We start from the raw sequence: 18,565 nt of genomic DNA, 5'->3' as shown, positions 1-18,565 counted from the left end.
TTGCCTTTTCCCTTCCACCTTTCTTAAATTTTGTTATCCTTTTCATAAAGATTCCTGCCTTATGTTCATCAAATTCACTTGTGTCCTTGTCATAGATTGTTTACAAAAGCTTGGTCCTTAGTTTCTTCATTTTAATGAATTGACACCAGTTTATCAGCCTTTTATAAAACAAACAAAAATCAACAAAAGTTGGCTGGCCTTGGCCTAAGCCCTTTGAAGCTTTACCCAGTTGTGGCCGATTGCAAACTAATACACTGTATAACAAACCAAGTCCTAGAGGAAAGAACATCATCATATTAGGCTCTGTTTTTAAACACCATGTGGACTGTAATTCAGAGGAAGAGATAAGAGACTTTGTTTGTTAGTTGGTTACCAGAATTTTTTATTTATTGGTTTGTTTTGCTCCTGCTTTCTTTTCCCTGGAGATCCCCAATTTTTCTCTCCATACTACTGGCAACCCATTCTTTCAGCTACTGGTGTCTTAGTTTCCTGAAACTGAATGTTGATGAGTGACACTGGGATCAGTTTTTTCTTTTTGCTCTAGAGAAAGGCCTGTGAAATCACAATATGCTATTTGATACTGTTTTTAAATTGTATAAGCATTGTAGGACTTTCTCAGGTATGCACCCTTACCCTCTAGCTGTAGCAGATCATTTCAGTGGTTGCATTTCTTGTGTTATAGTCAAATATATATATATTTGTAAAGCTGTGTTAAGATTACTTAGCAGCCTGCCTAAAACTTAGAGCAAATATTTACATGTTTCTGGGAGGCCAAGGAGGACCTAAAACCTCACTTCCGGGGTGCTCTTCAAGATCATCTAGTGAAATGTAAAGCTGTGAATTCATGGGGATAGAGTACCTCATGTAACTGAAAAGGAGGTTAATCTGGATTGACAGAAGTTTCAAAATGCAATTTTGCTACTTTAGCATAGGTATGGCAAGTATGTTGAGTGTTTTCTGGGGTATGTCTTATGGATCTTTCTTTAATGAATGGAGAAAATTCATTTTCAGTGTGTTAATTTTAGGGTACATCGAAAATGCTAGAAGGTTAATCCTCTGTCCCGTTACCCTTTTGCACTAATTTGCCTCAGGGTCTGCTTCCTGTTTTTTGGTTTTTGTTTTTTTCCAACATCCTGGCCCACCTGGAAAGTGATCATAATCATAAGAAACACTGGGGAAAACAGATGAGGCTGCTGACTCCAGAGGTGACCGCCTTAGGGACTCTGTCCCTGAGGCCTGCCTGACTGCCTCAGGGGCTGAGGGATCAGTACCTCCAACACACCATTATATGTGGGTGTACCATTATACGTGGGTTTCCAAATTCCAGTCCAGGGTAAATTTGGGGCCAGAAGTGGTTGAGTCATTCAAAATTGGTAAATACAAATGAGTATACTGTTGCTGAATTTGTCCCATCCAAATTGAAAGTGTAGCATTCTGGTAAGTGAAGGGGCTAAAGCAAGGTCCAGGACTTGGCATTGAAAAAGCATAGTTAAGCTTCTTTGCAACAGTGAAAATATCCTCCTAAGTGAACCAGAAGCTTTGTGGCAAGTGGCCAACTGAGGGCTTGGTGGCAGAGTATAAAATTCAGTGTAAGAACATGGCTAATTATTTCTTATAGAAGAAGTTGGATTCCATGGGTTCCAAGAGAAGAAGAGCTACCTCCCCTTCCAGTAGTGTCAGCGGAGACTTTGATGATGGGCACCATTCTGTGTCCACGCCAGGCCCAAGCAGGAAAAGGAGGAGACTTTCCAATCTTCCGACTGTAGACCCTGTAAGTAACTCAGATCACAGTTTCTGCCTTCTGCACAATTCCCTACCTTTCCTTTAATGATAAGCAGTTAAGATGCAAGGCCTCTCAGCTTCTTTTTCCTCTGGCTTGATATTCTTAACCTTTTATGAAAAGTATACACTTAGTCAGAAGTCTTACAGTAATAGTGTAATTTAATATTATGAAATAATAAAGGATATCATTTTTGTCACATTATATAGTCATTCAAGTAAATGTATGCTTGTCATGTGCCAAGCACTGTTGTGGTGATTGGGATAAAGCCATGTGTAAGACAAGCTAGTTTTTCACATGGAGCTTAGATGCTAGTGTTGGGGAAGCAGAATGTAAACAGATGAACAAATAAATAATAAAGTTTCTCAGCTAGTGATGAGTGCTAAGAAGAAAAGTTTGGATGATATGGGCTGTTTTGGCCCATACCTTCAGGAAAGATTTCTTTGTGATCAGAAGGCAGCAGCCCTGCAGAGCACTGGGGAAGGGTGTTCCAGGCAGAGTGGCTGGATCAGGAATGGATTTGATGGGTTGTGATTACAGAGAGATGGTCAAGAGGGAGAAGGAAACTGGCAAAGTCTGCCCAGCCAGAGTATACCCTACGTACTCTGTGTTAGGAGTTTAGATTTTATTCTCTGACTGGTAAGAAGCCCTCTGTTGGATGATTTTTAAACAAGAGTGATATGAACTAATTTTGTTTAAAGGAAAAGAAAATCACCAGTAACATTCTGATGAAAGATTTAATCATTTAAATGATTTTAAATGAGAGATACTGTCAGCATACTTTAGACTTGGGTTCCTATGTGGGAATTTGGGGATTTATCCTTCTCTACTGGCCTTTTATGTTTTGTTTTTGTTGTGTTTTTTTTTAAGAACCCCTACATTGACTTTCTGTTCACTTTTCTGGTGATTTTTCTCCTTTTCCTATGTGTAGATTGCCGTGTGCCATGAACTCTACAACACCATCCGAGACTATAAGGATGAGCAGGGCAGGCTCCTCTGTGAGCTCTTCATTAGGGCACCAAAGCGAAGGTGAGTGGGAGGGGTTTGGTTCCGGGTGCAAGTTGAAAGTGTTTAATAATTGAGTTTTCTTTTGGAAGGAATGGCTTAGATGATACTGGGGTCTAAATTTTAGTTTCAGTTGTCAAGGTGTAGCGAAGCGCATTTAAAAAAATTTTTGTTTTAACTAAAGAAAAAAATTTTAGTTGTAAAAATCATACAACATAAAATTTACAGTCTTAATTGTTTTTAAGTGTACGGTTCAATGTGTGTTAAGTGTATTTACATTGTTACACAGCAGATCTCCAGAGCTCATTCATATTGCAAAATTGAAACTCTGTGCCCATTAAATAACTCCCCATTTCCCCCTTCCCCTATCTCCAGTCCCTAGCAATCACCATTGCCCTTTCTGTTTCTGTGAATTTGACTGCTTTAGGTATCTCATGTAAGTGGAATCATACAGTATCTGTCTTTTGTGACTGGCTTATTTCACCTAGCGTAATGTCCTCAAGATTTATCCGTGTGGTGCCATTTGACAGGATTTCCTTCCTTTTTAAGGCTGAATAGTAGTCCATTGTGTACATATACCACATTTTTTTAATCCACTCATCCATTGGTAAACACTTGGGTTGCTTCCACCTCTTGGCTATTGTGAATTATGCTGCAGTGAACATGAGTGTGCAAGTATAAATACCTCTTTGAGATGCTGCTTTCAGTTTTTTTGGATATATACCCAGAAGTGGGATTGTTGGATCTTACAGTAATTGTGTTTTTAATTTTTTGAGCAATCACCATACTGTTTTCCATAATTGCAGCACCATTTTACATTCCCACCAACAGTGTACAAGAGTTCCAATTTCTCCACACCCTCACCACACTTGTAGTTTTGTAGTAAGTTTTGAAATCAAAAGGTGTGAGTCCTCTGTGATGGTTAATTTTATGTGTCAACTTGACTGGGTTAAGGGATGCCCAGATAGCTGGTAAAACATTATTTCTGGGTGTGTCTGTGAGGATGTCTCTTGAAGAGATTAGCATCTGAATAGGTAGACTGAGTAAAGAAGACAGCCTTCACCAATGCAGCTGGGTATCATCCAGTCCCCTGAGGGCTTGAATAGAACAAAAGGGTAGAAGAAGGGTGAATTTGTGTTCTCTGTTTGAACTGAGACATCCATCTTCTCCTGTCCTTGGATGTTGGAGTCCCTGGTTCTTGGGCTTTCAAACTGAAATACACCACTGGCTTTCCTGGTCTCCAGCTGGCAGATCCTGGGACTTCTTGGCCTCTGTAATCACTAGTTCCTATAATAATTCTCTTACACCTCTCTCTCTCCCCCTCTCTCTCTCTGTTTCTCTCCCTTTCCCTACCTATCTATCTATCTACTGATAGATAGATAGGTAGGTAGATAGATCCTAGTGGTTCTGATTCTCTGGAGAACCCTGACTAATATGGTCTTCCAATTTCATTCTTCTTTTTCAGGATGGGTTTTTTTGTTTCTGCAAACAATTCTGTTGGGATTTTGTTAGGTTTTGCATTGACTCTGTGGATTGCTTTGGGTAGTATTGGTATCTTAACAATATTAAGTTTTCCAATCCAAGAACGTGGGATATCTTTCCATTTATTTGTGTTTTAATTTCTTACAGGAGTGTGTAGTTTTCAGTGTAAAGTCTGTCACCTCGTTGGTTAGGTTTATTCTTTAATCTCCTTTTTGGATTGTTCACTGTTAGTGTGTAGGAATGCAACTGATTTTTGTGTGTGTTGGTTTTGTATCTTGCAACTTTGCTAAATTCACCTATTACTTCTAAAAGTTTTTTTTTGTGTGGGATGTTTAGAGTATTCTGCATATGAGATCTTATCATCTTCGAACAGAGATAGTTTTACTTCTTCCTTTCTAATTTAGATGCCTTTTATTTCTTCTTGTTGCCTAATTGCTCTGGCTAGGACTTCCAGTACTTTGTTGAAAAGAAGTGGTGAGAGCAAGCATCTTTGTCTTTCATCATTTTTAGTATGATATTAGCTATAGACTGTTCATATATGGCCTTTATTTTGTTGAGGTAGTTTCCATCTATACCTAATTTGTTGAGCATTTTTAATCATGAAAGCGTATTGAATTTTGTCAGATGCTTTTTCTGTATCAGTTGAGATGATCATGTGGTTATTTTCCTTCATTCTGTTAATATGATTCATTACTTTTATCAATTTTCATAAGTTGAACCATCCTTGCATTGCAGGAATAAATCCTACTTGATCAGGGTGTATAATCCTTTCAATATGCTGCTGAATTCATTTTGCTAGTATTTTGTTGAAAATTTTTGCATCAACGTCCATAAGGGATATTGGTCTGTAGTTTTCTTTTCTTGTAGTGTCTTTGTCTGGCTTTGGTATCAGAGCATTACTAGGTTCACAGAATAAGTAAGTTTTCCCTCCTCTGGTTTTTTGGAAAAGTTTGAGAAGAATTATGTTAGTTCTTTAAATGTTTGGTGAAATTCAGCAGTGAAGCCATTAAGTCTAGGGCTTTTCTAGGGCTTTTCTCCTAGGCCAGGAGGTCTTTGGTTACTGATTCAATCTCCATACTGGTTATATGTCTATTCAGGTTTCCTGTTTCTTCATATTCAGTCTTGGTAGGTTGTATGTTTCTAGGAATTTATCCATTTCTTCTAGGGTATCCAATTTATTGGCCTACAGTTGTTCATAATAATCTCTTATAATTCTTTTTATTTCTCTGGCATTGGTTGTAATGTCCCCTCTTTCATTTCTAATGTTATTTGAATCTTCTTTTTTTTTCTTAGTTAATTAGCTGAGGGTTTGTCAATTCTGTTGAGCTTTTCAAGAAACCAACTCAACTTTATTGATTTTTTTTCCTGTTGTTTTTCTATTCTCTATTTCATTTATCTCTGCTTTATATATAGTTTCCTTCCTTCTAGCTATGAGTTTAGTTTGTTCTTCTTTCTCTAGTTCCTTGACAGTGGAACATATTTATAAAAATTATTTAATAGTCTTTAGGATAGCAGCAAAGTTGTATTTATCATAGTTAAAAGGGATTAGTTTTTCACAATATGCAGAAGACACTGATTATTTTCACCTTGCTGTCTCTCTTTTTTCCCTAACTTTTGGACTTGACTTCTGTGGTCCAATGAAGCAAAAACAAATATGCACCTGGCACACGCCTCCCTGTGGAGGCTATGTTCCCCCTGACTAGAGCATCCTTCCTCTCTTGCTATCAAAATAATATCACTGTTCTTTTCACACTCTGGCATTTGAAGTTCTTTGTTCTGAAAACATACCTTAGTGTGGTAGATAGAATAATGGCCCCGCCAAAATGTCTGTGTTCTAATCCCTGGAATCCATGAATATGTAGGATTACATGACAAAGAGAAATTAAGTTTGTTAGTCAACTGCCTTTGAATTGGAGAAATTATCCTGGATTATCCAGGTGGTCCCAGTGTAATCACAGGAGTCCTTAAAGAGGGAAGTAGAGGAGTAAGTCAGAGAGAGATTTGAAGATGCTGTATTCCTGGCTTTGAAGATGGAGGAATGGGGCTACAAGCCAAGGAATGCACGTGGCCTCTAGAAGCTGGAAAAGGCAAGGAAATGAATTGTTCTCTAGAACCTCCAGAAGGAATGTGAACACCTTGCCTTTTAGCTTAGTGAGAACCATTTTGGACTTCTGTAAGGTAATAAATTTGTGTTGTTTTAAGCCATTAATTTTGTGGTAATTTGTTAGAGCAACAATTGGAAACTAATACAATGAGTTAATTAAAGATTTAGATCCATTCATGAATGTTGATGCTGCAGTGGGTAGCCAACAAGCTCTAGGTTGATCTGAAGGCAAACCTCTCACTCCAAAGAGCAGAGCCACCAAGGATGCAGTGTCATCATCCTGAATGAGGAGAGCTCTGTAAATTAGTCATGCCAAAAAAGAAGAGTTTTTTTTTTTTAAATGAAATCTGTCTACAGATTTCAGTTAGTTTATCAGTAACAATCTTTTGAAAGTTGTCATTTAATTAGCATATGATAATTAAAGCCCATATTTATTGCTTACTACATGCTAGGCACAGCACTAAGTGCTTTCCAGGCCTCATCTTGTTTAAACCTGAGCAATATTGTTATCACAGTTTATAGATGACAACTTGTACAAGTTCTCAGAACCATTGAGGATAACCAGAATTCAGACTCAGGTTTTTCTGATTCTAAAGCCTGTGCTCTTAACCAGTATGTTGTATAGAGAAGCAGCATCATATTGTAGTACACAAGCACCTCATGGAAAAGGACTGCCCCTCTGCTGCCTGCTTTTCACCAGCTGAGGGGCAGAAAATACAGGCCTTTGGTGCTGGAGCACTGTCTTCTAGCCTCCATGACGTGGTACTTTAGGAGCACTGCTGCCTTCCCCCCAGTGCTGTGCCTGCCTGCATCTCTTCTCCTCCTCTGTGGAATGCATGTTTTCTCAAGAGCTTGTGGGAAGAAGTACTATTCAGAGCCATGCAATTGTGAATCTCTTTTTGAGACTTTGTTTTCATTAGTATGTTAGGTTGCTTGTACTAGGACATCCAAATTAACAATGGCTGAAACAAGAACAATTGCTTTCTCTCATGTACAGGTCCTATTCTGTGAGGTCTTCAGGGCCGAGATACTGTCTGTCTTTTTATTCTGCTGTGCTTGGGGTATCGCCCTTGTCTGCATGGTCTGAGATGGCTCACCACCACAACTACCTTCCGGCCCATAGGAAAAAAGAAACATGTTAGGATGTGACCTGGACATGGTACATTTCAGCTCTTGCATTGGTCAGAACTTAGCTGCAACGTGGCTAAGAATTTGGCCTTTAGTACCCAGGCAGGAGCTTAGAATGCTGTCATCTTGGGAAGGAGGCAAAATAGGTTTAGGGGTAGCCAGCAGGCTCTGCACATTAGGCAGAGTGTTTCTCACTTTTCTGGTTAAAACCCTTAGTTATGCTTTGACTATTCTGTGGTCATATTATGGCAGGGTGCCCTCACCTATTGTTGAAAGAGAAAAGCTCTTAAGACATGTACTTCACAGTCCTATATGTGTGTGTATGTGTGCACAGAGTCTGGAAGAATATTAATAGTGCTCTTAACTCTGGATGAATAGGGGCAGTTTTTACTTTTCTATGCTTTTCTGTATGTTGATTTAAGTGGGAAAAATCAGTTAGAGCTATTTCATTTTCAAAGTGGGGGGACCTTGTTTTGACCACATTATATAGAGTGGAATGTTGGGATCCTGACCTTTTTTTCTATATGGTTATTCTGAAAATGTTTGTGAGGAACCCCCTAGCAGAGCTTCTGGGAGATAGTGTCCTTTCTAGGTATGTGTCCTCATTGCGTTGTCAGTTGTCTACAGATAATCCCCCAAGCCTGAGAGGCTGCTGAGGCCCAGCTTTAGCAAGGAGCAGTGGACTATGGCCCATCAGGCCCAGGCAGAGAGAGCCATCTAGGATAGCAAGTTAACAAAGCCCTAATGCTCACTCTGAGAAAGTCCCTTGGTACCACTGACAACATTGATATTAGGCCTGGGTGGGCCTTTGTTGTTACTCACTGAGACCTTTATGTTCTTACACTTTCTTTGAATAGCAGATTGAATACTCCTTTTATCCCCTCGTACTTAATTTTATAGTTCACTAAAATCGTAAGTAGTTGATAAGGGTTTAAAAACTTAATTTACTCTTCTTCCTTTCCCTTCCTGGAGAATTCAAAGTCATTAGGTGAGGCTGAGCAAGGTAGGAATCGGCAAGGGAGACAAGCGGTGGGGGTATGGGGTAGGGGTTGTGGACAATAGCCATGTCACAGGCTTTTACATAGCCTGGAGTTACCTTTCCATAAAGTACAAGGAGTAAAAGAGTAACTTGGTCAGTTGAGAAGCTTGGCAGACCATAATCAAGTGACCAAAATCAACCTCATCTAAGTAGTGGCATGAGTTGAAATCAAGCGCCACGTGATAGAATACAGTGAGATGAATATAGCATCATCAGAATTTATTCATCAGGAGAAGAGACAACCCCAGATTAAGGGACACTCTACAAAATAACGGGCCTATAATTTTCAAAAGTATTAAGATCATGAAAGTCAAGGAAAGACTAAGGAACTGTTTCAGAATGAAGGAAACTGAGGAAACATAACTGAATGCAGCATGATTCACATTGATCCTTTTGCTATAAAGGACAATTTTGGAACAGTTGGCAAAATATAAATGGGTTCTGAGGATTAGATGGTGAGACTGTATCAAAGTGAATTTTCTGATTTTGATGATTGAACTGTGGTCCTTTTTTGTAGGAAAAACACACAACTCTTCAGCAGCTTACTCTCAAATGGTTCAGAAAAACATTCTGTGTACTATTCTTGCAATTTTTATGTTAAAGCAAAAAGTTTTAAAAAATTAAATATATCATACATACATGGCTAAAACATGTCAGCCAGTGTCCCAGAAGAGATTAAAGCCTTAATGACAGCATTCTTCATATGTAGTAACTTACCCTCTTACACATCTAGGATGAGTTTTATCTACCCCTGAGGGAGAATTGTGAAAAATAGTTGCTTAGATAATTTTGCAGAAGGTTTACTTGTCTCATGGAACTCCATTTGAAAAAAAGCCAGAAGGAATAATAATAAACATCCATGAACCAAAACCCAACTTAAGAAATTATTATAACTACTTTAAAGTGTCCCCTCCTCTCCAAGAGATAACCACTATCCTTAATTTTCTGTTTATCATTCCCATGCCTTTTTTGTTCTGTCATGTTTGTTTATGTCTTATGCCCTTTTATCATTGGTAAGCTCCTTGTGCCAAGGGCCTCATCTTTCTCTTTTGTAACTTTAGTACTTGATGTTAGAGCAGCATATATACTAGGCACTTGATAGCACTTGGCAGAGAAAGTTCTGTGGTCACTACCTGAAGAAAGATAATCAATTTCGTAAGTTTATAAAGAGCTTTGGAACATACCTGTTTTCAGCCATTATTGAACCCCATGAAAGGTAAGTCATTTTCATTTGCAGAAGATACCTTTGACATGGTTTTAGTGTTGGTGCCTTAAATCTTAAATATTTAGCATATAAAAGACTATCACAGATGTTAATTTAGGTTTCTATATCACCAATATGTATTTTGAAAAGGGCATGCATATTCGTCTTGCTTTTGTTATTCCCTCTCCGTTCCAATAATGAGAGTACATCTAGTATGTTCTGTCACTTGGAGTGTTGGACATTACCACAGAGTTTTGAGACATAACTTTTTTTGGGCTTTTGATTAATAAATACCTTTTTAAAAAACATTATTGACAGAAATCAACCAGACTATTATGAAGTGGTTTCTCAGCCCATTGACTTGATGAAAATCCAACAGAAACTAAAAATGGAAGAGTATGATGATGTTAATCTGCTGACTGCTGACTTCCAGTTGCTTTTTAACAATGCAAAGGCCTATTATAAGGTAAGAAAACATCAAATGTGGAAGATATTCAATTTGATAATTGTATGGCTTTTTAATATTTATCAGTCTGGTAGATAAGTAGTGGTTTTTCATTTGGTAGTTTGAGTTTGCATTTCTCTTGTTAGTAAAGAAAACTAAAGATTAATATGATTATGACCCATTCTTGTTTCTTCTGTGTCTGCTCAAATCTTTTGCCTGTTTCTCTCTTGGGTTGTTTGTCATTTTCATATTTATTTTCAGAAATTTTTTTGTTCTAGATACTAATCCTTTTTTTGGTTATCTGTGTTGCAAATATCTTCTCCCACTGTTTGGCTATTTCTTCACTCTTTGTGGTGTCTTTTTTTTTTTTTTTTTTTAAATATTTATATATTTATTTTGGCTGCACCAGGTCTTAGTTGCAGCATGTTTGGTTGCAGCATGCAGGATCTTTAGTTGTGGCATGCGGACTTCTTAGTTGCGGCATGCATGTGGGATCTAGTTCCCCGACCAGGGATCGAACCCCGGCCCCCTGCATTGGGAGCGTGGAGTCCCACCCACTGGACCACCAGGGAAGTCCCTGTGGTGTCTTTTGATGAACAGCAGGTTTTTTATTTTAATATAGTTAGATCTATTAGTCTTTAACTTTGTGGTTTTTTTTTTTTTTTTAATATTTTTATTTATTTATTTATTTATTTATTTATTTATTTATTTATTTATTTATGGCTGTGTTGGCTCTTCGTTTCTGTGTGAGGGCTTTCTCCAGTTGCGGCAAGTGGGGGCCATTCTTCATCGCGGTGCGCGGGCCTCTCACTATCGCGGCCTCTCTTGTTGCGGAGCACAGGCTCCAGACGCGCAGGCTCAGTAATTGTGGCTCACGGGCCCAGTGGCTCCGCGGCATGTGGGATCTTCCCAGACCAGGGCGCGAACCCGTGTCCCCTGCATTGGCAGGCAGATTCTCAACCACTGCGCCACCAGGGAAGCCCCTAACTTTGTGGTTTATCCTTCTTTGTGTCTTGTGTCAGAAATCTCTAAGCCCAAAGATTATAAAGATATTCTCTTATTTTCTTCTAAAAGTTTAATAGTCTTGTCTTTCGTATATAAACCTTTAGTGCAGCTGGGATTGATTGTTGTGTCTTCTCTGAGGTAGGGATCTATTTTTTTTCCACAGGTATAAGCAGCACCTTGAAATGGCCATCTGCTTCACATTTGTCTCTGATGTTAGTGCTGGCGTTGATTCCATGTGCTCATGGGCCTCTTTGTGGCCTTTTATTCTGTTCCTTTTGTTCTGGCCAGCTTATCTAAAACTGGGCTATTCTATTTCTACCTTAATTTCTATGGATTTATAATTCTTTATCTGGCAAAGAAACTGTTTTGATTATTTTTATACATTTTAATATTAGTGTGTTAAGTCAACAAGCACCAAAAAGATTGTTTGAATTTGTATTGGAATTGCATTGGCTTTGTAGATTGTATTTTGGAGAATTGACGTAATTGTGATGTTGATTATTCCGGTCTGTGAATTTGGTACGTCTTCATTTATTTGTCTTTTTAACAAAGCTTTATATGTTTTTTTCATCAAGATTCTGCAAAAATGTTAGATTTATTCTTAATGCTGTGTGTATATATTTTTTCTTTAATTGAGATATAATTCACACACTCTTTTAAAGTGTAGAGTTTGGGGCTTCCCTGGTGGCGCAGTGGTTAAGAATCTGCCTACCAATGCAGGGAACATGGGTTCGAGCCCTGGCCTGGGAAGATGCCACATGCCACAGAGCAACTAAGCCCATGGGCCACAACTACTGAGCCTGCGCTCTAGAGCCCTCAAGCCACAACTACTGAGCCCGCATGCCACAACTACTAAAGCCTGTGCGCCTAGAGCCCACAACAAGAGAAGCCACCGCAATGAGAAGCCTACGCACCACAACGAAGAGTAGCCCCCGCTCGCTGCAACTAGAGAAATCCTGCGTGCAGCAACGAAGACCCAATGCAGCCAAATAAATAAATAAATAATTTATTTTTTTAAAAAATCGGTATCTTAAATGCCCTTCTAAATAATGTAAAACCTTAGAATAATGTAACTCTGATCTTTTTATTTATGCTATTGATGTTTTGTGTTTTATTTCTATTTTGACAAATTTTTAATCCCATAAAATAATGTTACTGTTTTATGTAGTCAGTTTTTTTACTTACAAACAAATTACTGTCTTTATTCTTCATTCTTGTATTGCTATTGAGAAATCATGTCAGTATGACTGTATTTCCTTTGAAGGTTACCTGTCTTTTCCTTCTAGCTATCTTTAGTATCTTCTTTCTGTCTTTTATATTCCACAGTTTCACTGTGATACGTCTAGATACGAATATCTTATTATTATAGAATTTGGGAGCTGTAGATCTTTCTAAATCTTTGGGTTGGTATTTTTCATCAGTTCTGGAAATTTTTCAGCCATTATGTCTTTGTATATTGCCCTTTCCCCATTCTCTCTTCTTGTAGAACTCTGACTGGTTGTTATATTAGAACTCTCTTAGGTTTCCATTTCTCTTAACTTTTTGTAGTCCCCTTTTTTGTGTCAGTATTGCTTTTTAGGTAATATCTTTAGTTCTTATATTTTTCTTTTTTTTTTAATATATATTTTAAAAATTTATTTGTTTTATTTATTTATTTTTGGCTGCATTGGATCTTCGTTGCGGTACACGGGCTTCTCATTGCAGTGGCTTCTCTTGTTGCAGAGCACGGGCTGTAGGCACACAGGCTTCAGTAGTTGTGGTGCACAGGCTTCAGTAGTTGTGGCTCATGGGCTCTAGAGCACAGGTTGAGTAGTTGTGGCGCACGGGCTTAGTTGCTCCGCGGCATGTGGGATCTTCCCGGACCAGGGCTCGAACCCGTGTCCCCTGCATTGGCAGGCGGATTCTTAACCACTGTGCCACCAGGGAAGCCCCTAGTTCTTATATTTTTCTTTGAAATCTGCTCTTAAACCAATCTATTGAGTCTTATATTTTAATGTTTATATTTTTCTTATTTTCGAAGTAGTTTCTATTTTGGGGATTGTTTATGTCTTCAATCCTATTATTTCTTTAAACGTTTTCAACATATTTTTTATTCCGTAGCAGATAACTCAATATCTGAATTATTTGCATGTGTTTTTGCTGTCATTTCTGCTAACTTTCTCTTGTGACTCTTTTCTTATTTTTTCCCTTTGATATTTGGCTGCACTGGGTCTTCGTTGCTGCGCACGGGCTTTCTCTGGTTGTGGCAAGCGGGGGCTACTCTTCGTTGCGGTGCGTGGGCTTCTCATTGCGGTGGCTTCTCTTATTGCGGAGCACGGCCTCTAAGCATGCAGGCTTCAGTAGCTGCAGCACATGGGCTCTGTAGTGGCGCTCAGGCTCTAGAGTGCAGGCTCAGTAGTTGTGGTGGGCGGGCTTAGTTGCTCCACGGCATGTGGGATCTTCCCAGACCAGGGATCGAACCCATGTCCCCTGCATTAGCAGACAGATTCTCAACCACTGCACCACCAGGGAAGTCCTCTTGTGATTCTTATTCTTGTGTGTTTCATGAATTTTGACTATGAGCTTATATTTCTTGGAACTTTATCTATAGGGAGACTTAGGCTTAGATTGAAGTTGGGTTCATCTAGAGAAGATTTGTTGCTTATCCCAGGCACCTGGCCTCTCTTCGTTAGGGCTAGCTTATGGTGAAGCATTCTCAGAGGAGATTCCTCTCATCCCTCTCTTCTCTCCACAGTGCCATGGGTTTAGCTGGGTGGAGGTTGAGGTGGGTAGTCTTCCTTTTCCCTGGCAGCAGAGAAATGAATTGTTTTGAATTCCCAGTTACACTGCATCCATGGCCTTTGGATTCCCAGCTTTGGGCAGACCCTGGCCTTTATCTCTTGTCCTTGCAGCCTCAAGGAGGCTTGAAAACTAAAGGTTAGGTTATCTTGTCTTATAGGTGAGGGCAGTGTTCTTGCTCATCCGGGTTCCTGCTTTTACTCTATTCTTGCTTTTATGAACATTGCTTACTCCTTATTGGCAGCACATGGATACATTTTTAAAGCTTTACTGTTTGTTTAACATTGCATCCAGCATTATTCTTTTTCCTTTTTTTAATATTAACTTATTTATTTGGCTGCACCGGGTCTTAGTTGTGGTGTGGGGGGTCTTTGTTGCAGCACATGGGATCTTTAATTGTGGCATGTGGGATCTAGTTCCCTGACCAGGGATCAAACCCGGGCCCCCTGCATTGGGAGCACAGAGTCTTAGCCACTGGACCACCAGGGAAGTCCCCCAGCGTTGTTCTTTTTTTGTTTTGTTTTTTTGTTTGTTTGTTTTTAAATTTATTTAATTTAATTTATTTATTTTTGGCTGTGTTGGGTCTTTGTTGCCGCATGCGGGCTTTCTCTAGTTGTGGCGAGTGGGGGCTACTATTCGTTGCAATGTGTGGGCTTCTCATTGCAGTGGCTTGTCTTGTTGCGGAGCATGGGCTCTAGGCGCGTGGGCTTCAGTAGTTGTGGTTTACAAGCTCTAGAGTGCAGGCTCAGTAGTTGTGGCTCACGGGCTTAGTTGCTCCATGGCATTTGGGATCTTCCCGGACCAGGGCTCGAACCCATGTCCCCTGCATTGGCAGGCGGATTCTTAACCACTGTGCCACCAGGGAAGCCCCCCCAGCATTGTTCTTACTGGAAAGTTTTAGTTAGTTTATCCCCACCATGCTTCAGGAAAAGAAAATATTCAAATAAGGTGTTAAATAGTTTAAAAATAGAAGTGATAATCAGGACAATCATTAGCTTCTGTCCTTTAGTCTTGTATCCCTTAAGTTGGGTCTTATCCTTTAAATTGCCTTTCTTAGTGTATCAGTAATAATTAGCCTTTATCATAAAATACTAAAGTGATATTTTTTTTCTCTTCTCCTTGCTAATGTACAGCCAGATTCTCCTGAATATAAAGCTGCTTGCAAACTCTGGGATTTGTACCTTCGAACAAGAAATGAGTTTGTTCAGAAAGGAGAAGCAGATGATGAAGATGATGATGAAGATGGGCAAGACAATCAAGGCACAGTGACCGAAGGAGTAAGTGTGCCACTGGAATAGGTGATAGATATGCTACTGGGAGGTGGACGAGGCACCTGCCTGTGATTTCTCTTGGCCACTGTGGGCAGGTGGGCTTTCTGTGCAGTTGTGTTGGTAAGTGGGAGGGTAAAGGGACACGCAACCAGAGAGCCCCACTCCAGTTACAAGGGATCCTAGGACATCCTGCACTACATGTAACATGCATGGTTGCTTTCATGAATTGCTCTTACGTTAATGCATATTTCCTGCTCACTTTTAAAGAGAATCTTCATATTATCAAGGACTGGTCCAATATTGCTATATTGAGATATTTTGTAAGGGTAGGCAGTGTTGTGATTGAAAGTTGGAAAGTTGATGGAGTCACTTTAGTTAGGAATATTTTTATGGGTTAGGCTGGTTCCTAGAACGTGCCAGGTGTGTTCCTGCCTCTGGAATTTTGCAGTTGCTCTTACTTCTGCTTCCTTTGACTCTGCCTGTGACTATGTCTTCTGCATTATTCTAACATCACTTAAAATAATGTAAACTGGGAGAAGACTTTCCTAACCACTCTGTCAGATTGTTTGCTCTGTGCTCCTCCTTTCCAATCATCACATCACTCTGTTCTGTGATCTATAATTTTTATCACTATATGTGAAATAACGTATTTAGAATTAGTTTATGTGTTTACTTTCTGTCTTCCTCAAGTAAAATGATAGCTCCACAAAAGGTATCACCTTGTTCACCTATTCTGGCATCTAGACTCTGCCCAACATGTAGGTACTGAAAGATACTTGCTGAATGAACACACATGTTTAAAAAGAGGAAAAAAGAACAGTAAAAGGAATTGCATCTCTCTTCTGCAACTAAATAGTAAGACACCCAAAGAATAAGTTATGTGAATGCATTCATACTCCCTGCTCCCTTTGTCATCTGCAACATTTTTCCAAAGTAGCTGGTTGGGTTGGGAGAAGAGGAATCTTGGCTGCAGGACATAACTCACCTCTTTGAAGCTTACTCTGTGGTGTCATGTTTTAACTAGTAAGTAAATGACTTAAATACGAGTATTTTCGTCTGCTTTCATCAGTGTTATCTTGGTTCTTCTCTAAGCTTAGGTGGTTGGGGAGTCTCAGCTAATCACATATCTTATATGTTAAATATTTATTGCGTGTCTGTTTGCCAGGTGCTGTGCTGGTAGGTTCAAGAGATGTCAGTACCCTCTCTCTGGGCCTAATGTTGGACTTTAAAATTGAGACTTTACTAAATAAGACTTCTGTTGGATTAGGACAAAAATATTAGTGCTTTTATGATTTAAACCAGAATTAACCATTAATCTTTACTTTATATGCCCAAAACATGGTTTGGACTTAAAGTACTATTTAATATAAACCTTGACTGAGACATCCCATTTCTGACTGTAGAACAGGGGTCCATGGACTGTTAGGAACGGGGCCGCACAGCAGGAGGTGAGCGGCAGGCGAGCGAGCGAAGCTTCCATCTGCCGCTCCCCATTGCTCTCTTTACCTCCTGAGCCATCCTCTGCATTGCTCGCATTACCGCCTGACCACCCACCCTCCCATCCGTGGAAAAATTTTCTTCCACGAAACCAGTCCCTGGGGCCAGAAACCTTGGGGACTGCTGCTGTAGAAACTGGCTTCAGACTTAGACCCTCCCTGGCCACCTACTCTTTGGGACATATCTTTTCCCATATTGAAACAGTGACTAAGGTAGGAGTAAGCCAGCCAGTGTGGAGAGCAGAAGTGATTGCATCAATTGGCTTAATCTCCATTCAATTTTGATATAACTTGAATTCGGTTGTTAGATCTGGCAGAGCACCCCATAGTTAAAAGTATGTAGTTCCAGAAGTATGTAGTTGTTCCACCAGAATACCAAGATTTCCGTAGATGTGAACAGCAGATACAGAAATGGCCAGGTATCATGGGGCACGTTTTCTCCATCTCAGTTACTCAGACCCTTGAAAGGTATGCATTTCCATCATTTCACACATATGGCACTTTAACTTCACTGTTGCAGTGTTTGCTGTGAATAGAGTTCAGTAAAAGGACCCGATTCAAAGGATTTAGTTACTGAAATAATATGAGTAGCCTCATTAGTTTCAAATATGCTGTCCTGGGAGTGTAACCCCTCATGACCAGCATCAGAGAATTTCTGTGGTATTCTTGAAAATTGTACTTAAAATAAGTATTGTTTAGAAGTTGCTCTTTTGAATTAACTTTAAAATTTTAGAAGCTGTTTAATATCAGCATTTATTTTTGGATTTCTCTCACAAGGTACTTATTTCTTCCCTCTCTCATTCCTTACAACCGCCTCTTCCCAGTCTTCTCCAAGTTACTTGAAGGAGATCCTGGAGCAGCTTCTTGAAGCCATAGTTGTAGCCACAAATCCATCAGGACGTCTCATTAGCGAACTTTTTCAGAAACTGCCTTCTAAAGTGGTAAGTGATGCAGTTGAAGACAGGTGGATTAAAGTGTTTTTTGGTTTTTTTTTTTAAGTACTTCAGAAATTCTGTTAGTTTTAAGTATATAAAGTAAGACTAATGCAAGGCATTGGAGATAGCCAAGAGATCCTCCTCATGGCCTCAGCAGTAAGCACATAGGACATGTTCTGTCATTTTACTTCAGCAAAAGGTTGTGGATTTTTTTTTAAATTGTGTTTTTGTTTTGTTGATTGGTAATTCTTTTTGTTTTTTGTTTCTATGGTTGTAAAATATACAATAACATAAGATTTACCTTTTAACCATTTTAAGTGTACAGTTCAGTGGCATTAAGTACATTCATATTATTGTGCAACTATCACTACCATCCATCTCCAGAACTTTTTCATTTTCCTACCCATTAAACAATAACTCTCTACTTTTCCCTCCTGCCAGTCCCTGGAAACCACAGTTCTGCTTCTATGAATTTGACTACTCTAAGTACCTCATTTAAGAGGAATCATACAGGATTTGTTCTTTTGTGTCTGGCTTATTTCACTTAGCGTAGTATATTCACGGTTTATCCACGTTGTAGTATGTGTCAGGATTTCCTTCCTCTTTAAGGCTGAATCCATTGTATGTATATACCACATATTACTACTTTTTGTTTATCCATTCATTTGTTGATGGACATTTGGGTTGTTTCTAAGATTAGTAATTCTTAAATGATCAAATAGGGGAGGGGGGAGAAAAAGATAAAATAAGCAGCTAAACTAAACCTTTTATTTATAAAAGAGAAGCCACATTCTCTACTCAGGAGACAGAATGAGAGGAAGATAAATGAGTTCCTCCTCTCTTAGTTCTCTTTGATCGTCTGGTGATAAAGAAGAGAGAGAGACCTAATAAGT

At 39.2% G+C, this 18,565-nt stretch overlaps 1 protein-coding gene across 20 annotated transcripts in view; it reads left to right on the top strand.

The window, feature by feature from the left end:
- The window catches only part of PBRM1 (polybromo 1), a 114,467-nt gene that overhangs the window by 3,307 nt on the left and 92,595 nt on the right, over positions 1-18,565 (top strand). For 16 of the 20 annotated variants that reach the window (XM_059939872.1, XM_059939883.1, XM_059939879.1 and 13 more), the window contains 5 exons: positions 1,619-1,771; positions 2,712-2,809; positions 10,061-10,208; positions 15,104-15,247; positions 17,562-17,678. In XM_059939872.1, coding sequence (XP_059795855.1) covers positions 1,634-1,771; positions 2,712-2,809; positions 10,061-10,208; positions 15,104-15,247; positions 17,562-17,678 — 645 coding nt within the window. In that variant the 5' untranslated portion in view covers positions 1,619-1,633. The remainder of the gene's footprint in view (positions 1-1,618; positions 1,772-2,711; positions 2,810-10,060; positions 10,209-15,103; positions 15,248-17,561; positions 17,679-18,565) is intronic. The other 4 variants (XM_059939873.1, XM_059939884.1, XM_059939869.1 and 1 more) reach the window with 1 other exon arrangement.

Source organism: Balaenoptera ricei, chromosome 11 (assembly GCF_028023285.1).
Source record: "Balaenoptera ricei isolate mBalRic1 chromosome 11, mBalRic1.hap2, whole genome shotgun sequence".
Lineage (NCBI taxonomy): Eukaryota > Metazoa > Chordata > Mammalia > Artiodactyla > Balaenopteridae > Balaenoptera > Balaenoptera ricei.
The sequence above is the reverse complement of the archived record's forward strand: the minus strand, read 5'-3'. Positions and strand labels throughout refer to the sequence as shown.